The following is a 7,922-nucleotide window of genomic DNA, read 5'->3' on the forward strand; positions in this document are numbered from 1 at the left end:
AGGTGCTGCGCAGGCTGTTTGCTACCCATGGTTGCCCTGATATTCTAGTGTCTGACAATGGGCCTCAATTAACGGCCAGACAGTTTGAATTGTTCTTAGATAACCTAGGAGTCAGACATGCACTCTTCTCACCTTACTCGCCCTGGGCTAATGGGTTGGCAGAACGTTCTGTTCGTGTGGCTAAGGAAGCATTGCGCAGGTCAGGCCCTGGAGATGTACAACAGAATTTGGACCAGTTCTTATTAACCCAGCACATTACCCCAAACTCTCACACGCACGTGAGTCCTGCTGAGTTACTAATGGGAAGGAAACTAAGGTCCCCACTGGATAGGTTACACCCAAGGTTTTGTACTAATAACCCAATGTATGTAAACCCTGAAAGACAAATGTATTTGGGACAAAATGTGTTTGTAAAAAATTTCGATGGGGGTGCAAACTGGATGAAGGGAATTATTGTTAAACAAAATGCTCCTAAAACATACTTGGTAAAACTGGAGGATGGTCGAATGTGGAAGCGGCACATTGACCACATTCGGAAACGCATGGAAAACCCCCTGGAGCAAACTGCTGACAAAGACTCTCCCATTTCAACAGACTTTAACACGCAACCCGATTTAATAGACATTCAAATGGACTTATCGGGTCAGGGAGAATCCTCCAGCGACGCCGAACCATCCTCCTCCTCTGAAGCCAGCGTTGTGCCTGCCAGGCCGAATCAACAGGCCGGAGCCCAAACCAGGCCCCAGCCGCGCCGGGGGAGCAACAGCGAACCGACCTCCACCGTCGGTGTCGAGGACGCAACTGAACTGCGCAGGTCGGAGCGAGCCTCGCGGAGACCCAACAGATTGGACGACTTCGTCACATGGCTTTCGTGATGGATGTATCCAAACTAAGGAGGGAGGGGTGTTGTATCCTGTAATGGCTACCTTGTATCTCTGTAAATAGTTTGTTCCTTGTTAAAGCGCTGTCTGAGCTAGAATCAGGAAGTCGCTCCTGATTGGCTCAGACGCGCGCTGCTCTGGCTTTGGCGGGAACCGCAAATGTATAAAAGAAGCGGTTTCTCCCAAGTAGAGCAGACGGTACTAGCTGAAAGTCACTTACCTATTCTGAGCTGAATAAAGGTACCGTTCTCAACTTAACCCTGCCTCTGGGTTCATTTCACAAAGAACAGAAAAACACAGAGAAGTCAAGGGTGAAAATGATGTTGTTGAGAGAGATAAAGTTGAATGCATTTTAATATGTTATGTTTCAAGATATATAATCCCCCAAAACAATTATGAAATAACTTGGAAATGTTGTACTTGCTGAGAAGTATTGATTTCTAACTTTCAATAAAGGCTTAGCCACCATTTCATTGGAATTAATTACTTCTATCATTTTAACAATTTCTTCCCTGGGCTTCTGATGTCACAATCAGAAAAAACATGGAAAGTTCAGCTCTTCCTAAAAAGAGAAGAAGCTAAAGCTTACTTTAATCAAAGTCTGACTAATAGATAGAAAAAACAGACTCCTTAAAGTCTGCACAAAATGTTGCTTTGAGTTTGAAAGAGGAATCTCCCTTTCTCCAGCTCGGTGTTGGCTTTGAGTTCCCTCCGGAATACAGACCAGTTTATCCTTCCTTCTTCCGGATTAATCCCAGTGACTTTCCACAGTGTGTGGGTTTAGTTCAGCTGCTCCTGCATTTCCAGTGGAACTGGGTTGGGCTTTTGACCTCTGAAGATGACAGTGGAGGACATTTCATCTCAACTCTGATGCCAATTCTGAAGGAGAAGGACATCTGCCTGGCATTCACTGAAAGTCTGAAATCTGATAAGTTTAGTGTTTTATTAACAGAATTAATTTTCAAAATTTTGTTTAAAGCTGAAGTTATTATTCTGTTTGGGGACTCCACTGCTATTGCAATTTTTTTTTCAGTTCTTAATATTTGCGTAAAATATGGAAAGATATCACTTAAAATTGTTTGGATCCTAACATCTCATTGGAAATTTACTTTGGTTGGAGACCCTTCTGAAGGTTTAAAGAATTTGCATGGAGCTTTGCAGTTTAGAGAACACGGTGGTGAGGTCTCAGAATTCAGACCCTTCATCCTGTCTTTATACCATTTGATTGAAGAAGGGGCCAGCTTTCTCCTGGAATGGTGGGAAACACTCTTTAACTGCTATATCCCCCAACCAGGCAAGGTCCCTCCAAAAGGGGAAGAACAATGTACAGGAAAAGAGAGTTTTGAGGATATTCCAGATTTTATTTTTGAAATAAGGATGAGAGGTGAAAGTTACAATATCTACAATGCCATTTATGCTGTGGCACATGCATTGCATGCAATTTATGGATCAGGAGCACGACCAGCCATGCTGAAGTTTGGAAAGAGGATCTTAAATGTGGAGCCATGGCAGGTAATCTCTGAGACATTTTATTCAGTCCATAGATCAATACTGAGGAACTTTCTTATATGTCTATCTTAAATTACTGTTGAACTATCTCTATACTACTATATCACTGCACCCCAGAACAAACAACATTTTAAAAAATAAAATAAAATAATATAAATTAAAAATAACATTTTGTTTAAAGTAGGGCCAAATGAAAAGTTACTTAAACTACTTGTGCATAATAGCCATTTAGGAAAAATCTTCACATATGGTCCTGAAAGGTCTTCAACACTTCCCTGAGATTCAAGAGGTGACTGGGGAGGACATTTCACCTCAGAACAAGATGATAATCTGAGAGCATTTGTGCAAGATGCTTCCAGGGCAGTCAACATGTTAATAGGCATATTTGCAGAACCTCCTCAGTTTCCCTCAGAAGATAGCCTGAATCCAATCTGTAAAAAGATATTCAGCTTAATTCATTTTCACATTCTTTTATTTCCTTTTTTAAATTTGTTTATTAAATTTTAACTTTGAAAACATGTATACATATAAGTCTACAGAGAAGGGCAGCATCCAAATCTAATAAATAAATAAATAAATAAATAAATACATAAATAAATAAATATTCATTCATGTTCTTCATTTCTGTGACATCGACAACTGTTTGGTTATTTGTGAATATTGTTCCATCGCATTTACATTGTACTATTTACCTATACATTTGTATAAATGCATTTCCCCCCTACTTTCTAACCAATTATATAGTTTTTCCCATACCATATAGTATTCTTTTTCTTCTCAATTTTGTAATTCTAATGTGAATTATACCATTTCTGCACATTCCATTATTTTTTAAAAATTATCATATTTTCCAGGGGACAGCTTTCAGATTTCCATACTTGTGCAATGGCTATACTTGCTGCAGTCAAAATATGTATTGTAAGATACTGAATTTTCTTAGCCTATGGTCCTCTAATAATCCCTAATAGATACTGTACATCTCTGTTTTAAATTTAATTTGCTCATTTGTTATTTCTTGGATCCATATTCTTATCTTACTACAGTATCTCTTTACCTCTGGGCAGGACCAACACATGTGGTAATATGTGCCATATTCATACTTGCATTTTTAGCATCTGGGGTTCAAGATAGGCTATATTTTAGCTAGTCTAGCTGGAGTCAAATGTCAATGGTAATACATTTTATACAGATTCTCCTTATATGAAGCTGACATGGTCAATTTATAATTTTCGTCCATAGTTTTCCCCAGTCCTCGAGTTGAATAGTATATCCAAAAGATTTTGCCCATATTATCAAATTATCTTTTGCCTCGGATCTTCAGAGAAGGGCGGCATACAAGTATAATAAATAATAATAATATTAATCTCTTCTTCCTTATCAAATTGTAATTAATAATTATACATTTTGGATATAAATTTATTTTCTGGTCCTAATAGAATTTTATTTATTGGATTCAGTTCTCTATGCCAAATTCTTCCATATCTTTTTAAAATCTAGTTTGTTTCTGTAGGTATGGCCACTAATCAATATTTATTCCTTCATCCACTAATTCTTGTTTAGTCTTTAATTTATCTTGTTTATCTAGTAGTTCTTCATAAATTCACATTTTAGTCCTTTCTACCATATTTGGCCTCTAAAATAGATAGCCATCTTGGTATCTTCATGTAACGCTTTGCCCTGATTTTCCTCCAAGTTTGTAATCATGTGTCCCTTATTGAATGGTTTTGGAAGTGTGAATGTTTTGTATTCCCCCCCCCCCAATAGGTGGGCATGCCAACCTTCTTGCAGTTTTTGACCCTCTAATGTTAATGTTCTTCCATTGTTTAAGACTATCCACTCTTTTATCCACAATAACATTGCAGATTGCTGTTATAATTCCCAATCAGGAAGTCCAAAGCCACCTCTGATTCAACTATCCCTGACTGCTCATGTTTCAACCAAGGGATCAACTGGAGCTTTTCAGATATACACCTGTTTCCTAAGATGATGGTCACCACAAAATGATAGACTCCATGATACCTCATTTCTGCTTTTCAGCTAATTGTTCCAATTTCCGAAGATCTCTTTTGTTTCAGATTCTTGCCAATTTGAGGAATGTCCACTTCAACAACAGTGGAGGAGATGAAATCTCCTTCTCACAAAAGGGACTGAGAACTGCTCGTTATGATGCGATCAACTGGGTTCTCCTCCCCAATCATTCTTTGACCCCTGTGAAAGTTGGTTGTATAGATCCCAGGGCTCCTCCAGGCCAGGATTTCACCATTAACTCTGATGTAATTGTCTGGGCCACAAAGGTGAGCTAGAAGGAAATGTAGCAAATTCAGTAAATGAATCACTTTCTCCGGCACATACATCTTTCAGATATAAATACATAAATATAAATACATAAATATACATCTTTCAGATAGATTGTAGAATTTTCTGTTCCCTGCTTTACAGAAATTAGGAGAAAAATAAATATTTTGTCTTCTAGCATGTAGTTTATCTTAAGGGCTCAAACTGTAAGAAATGTATTTAAATTGATTGAAAAATATCTTTATAGAGCTGGGGTGGTGTAGTGGTTAGAGTGCAGCACTACAGGCTACTTCAACTAACTGTTCAGCAGTTCAAATCTCACCATCGGCTCAAGGTTGACTCAGCCTTCCAGCCTTCCAATATGGGTAAAATGAGGACCCAGATTGTTGGGGGCAATATGCTGATTCTGTAATCCGTTTAAAGAGGGCTGTAAAAACACTTTGAAGCGATATACACTGCTCAAAAAAATAAAGGGAACACTCAGAGAACACATCCTTGATCTGAATGAATGAAATATTCTCATTGAATACTTTGTTCTGTACAAAGTTGATAGTGCTGACAACATGTCAAATTAATTGTCAATCAGTGTTGCTTCCTAAGTGGACAGTTTGATTTCACAGAAGTTTGATTTACTTGGAGTTATATTGTGTTGTTTAAGTGTTCCCTTTATTTTATTTTTTTGAGTAGTATATTAGTCTAAATGCTATTGCTATTGGGAGTGCTGAACATCCTTCTAAAGTGAAACAGGTCTATAGAATCAGGAAATACTTTTAGAATTTGGTAAATTTCCTGCACTTGAGGTGACAAATTTCAGGTCTAATTTGTGAAAGATCCAACAATGGGTGGGAATAGGAAGAACTTCTGCTGAAACCAGATTGTGATTAGATCAGGCAGTGGTGTCCATGGACCATTCCTGTTGAGTTGGATCTTCATCACTCTTGGCTTTATAAAAGCTGTAGCTCAATGTAACAAGCCTTGCTGTGCACTCTGAAACCCAAGCTGGCAGGGGTAGCCAATACCCTTGAAGACAGGCTCAAATTACAGAAAGACCTGGACAGACTAACACAGTGGGCCCACACCAACAAAATGATGTTCAACATCGACAAGAACTAAGTCCTTCACCTAGGTAAAAAAAAAACCTGGACACACATACAACCTAGGAGAAACCCCTCTTATCAGTAGCGACTGCGAAAGAGATCTCAGAGTCTTGGTGGATAATCAACTAAATGTGAGCCAACAATGTGCAGCAGCAGCCAAAAAAGCCAACAGAATCCTAAGCTGCATCAACAGGGGAATACACTCCAAGCCCAGGGAAGTCTTAATGCCACTCTACTATGCCCTGGTCAGACCATACCGGGAGTACTGTGTTCAGTTCTGGTCACCACAGTTCAAAAAAGACATTGAAACTCTGGAGAAGGTGCAGAAAAGAGCAACCAAAATGATCAGGGGACTAGAAACCAAGATGTACGAAGAGAGACTGCGGGAACTGGGCATGGATAGCCTAGAGAAAAGGAGGGCCAGAGTGCACATGATAGCAGTCTACAGGTATACGAGGGGTTGCCACAGAGAGAAGGGGATCACTTTATTCTCCAGGGCACTGGAGGGCCGGATGAGGAACAACGGCTGGAAGCTGACCAAGGAGAGATTCAACCTGGAAATAAGGAAGATCAACCAGTGGAACAACCTACCAACGGACGTTGTGAACTCCAATACTCTGGACATTTTTAAGAGGAAATTGGACTGCCATTTGGCTGGGATGCCATAGGGTTCCTGCTTAGGCAGGGGGTTGGACTTGATGACCCGCATGGTCCCTTCCAACTCTAACAATAAATAAATGAATAAAATTAAAAGATGCAAAGTTTAGACATTCTCCGACAGAAAAACAGGAATGTGGAAATAAAGTTTGTTCTTTGCATAGGTTACCTCAAACAGTTCTCTTTTCTCTCTTAAAAGATGCCATTTTCCAGGTGTGATTTTATATTATGTCAGCACTAACTGAATGCTACTAATGCCTAGTCTTCAAAAGTATGGCCATTGGAGAGCCCCTGCAATCACGTAATTAAATAACACTATCTTTCTCTTTTCTCTTTCAGAAGGTGCCCTTTGCCAGGTGTGGCATGAAAAGGTGCCATGCAGGAGAGAGGAGAAGAGTTCCAGAGGGAAAACCGGTTTGCTGCTATCAGTGTGAAGCTTGTCCAGAAGGGACATTTTCTAATCGGACAGGTAGAGCAACCTTCAAATGTCAACCTTCCAGGATCAAGGAATTGATCTTAGGATTGACCTATTTTAGAGTTTTCATACAGGTAGTAGACTTATGATCAGGGCCGCCATCAGAAATTTTGGGGCCCCATACAGCCTAAGTGTCTGGGGCCCCCCGCCATTTTAAAACTACTTTAAGTCGCTGAGCCACTCCATCCCCCGGGGATCATTTCCCGCTTTACGCCAAGCGAGGCGGTCCCATAGGCCAGTGTTTCCCAACCTTGGCAACTTGAAGATATCTGGACTTCAACTCCCAGAATTCCCCAGCCAGTGAATGCTGGCTGGGGAATTCTGGGAGTTGAAGTCCAGATATCTTCAAGTTGTCAAGGTTGGGAAGCACTGCCATAGGCTATTTCAGGAACTGGGTTAAGCCGATTGTGTGGACTCGTCCAGGAGAAAGAAAGAAGCGGGAGCGGCGAGGGAAAGAAAGAGCCTCCTGGCATCGGTCAGGCGGAGCGTGGCTTATTTACGGCTCCTTGGCACTTCTCCCTTCTTGCAAGAGGCCTTGTTGACAAAACCACATGCTTTCTAGCGAGGGGAGAGGGGAGGGGGATCCCACACCTGGCAGCCACCGGCGAGGAGCTGGAAAGGACGAGGGGAGAGAAAAATCAGGGCACCAGCAGTCAGGTGGGTGTCTTGAGGGGGCAGTCCCATCTGGAAGGAAGGGAAGAAAGGCGAGGGCGAGCTATGAAGGAAAGAAGGAGGAAGGAAGGAAGGAAGGAAGGAAGGAATGGTAAAAGGGGTGAATGAATGGACGGAGGGTGGGAAGGAAGGAAGAGACAGAACAGAGGAAGGGCGCAAAAGAAGCAAGGAAAGATGTGAAAGGGGAGAGGAAGGAGTGAAAGAAGGGAATGAGGGAGGAAAGAAGGGAGGAAGGAGAAGGAAAGCAAGAAATGGAAGGAGGGAAGGAAGGAAAGAAAGAAAGAAAGAAAGGGGGAAGGGACAGGAACAGAGGAAGGGCGCAAAAGAAGCAAGGAA

The 7,922-nt window shown here is 41.1% G+C and overlaps 1 protein-coding gene across 1 annotated transcript in view; it reads left to right on the top strand.

Annotated features, from left to right (window-relative positions):
* Positions 1 to 440: 440 nt before the first annotated feature.
* Positions 441 to 7,922, top strand: part of LOC139156511 (vomeronasal type-2 receptor 26-like) — a 12,293-nt gene continuing 4,811 nt past the window's right edge. Inside the window, exons 1-4 of the mRNA XM_070732253.1 lie at positions 441 to 642; positions 1,915 to 2,393; positions 4,466 to 4,684; positions 6,779 to 6,908. Coding sequence (XP_070588354.1) covers positions 441 to 642; positions 1,915 to 2,393; positions 4,466 to 4,684; positions 6,779 to 6,908 — 1,030 coding nt within the window. The remainder of the gene's footprint in view (positions 643 to 1,914; positions 2,394 to 4,465; positions 4,685 to 6,778; positions 6,909 to 7,922) is intronic.

Source organism: Erythrolamprus reginae, chromosome 1, assembly GCF_031021105.1.
Source record: "Erythrolamprus reginae isolate rEryReg1 chromosome 1, rEryReg1.hap1, whole genome shotgun sequence".
Taxonomy (NCBI): Eukaryota; Metazoa; Chordata; class Lepidosauria; order Squamata; family Dipsadidae; genus Erythrolamprus; species Erythrolamprus reginae.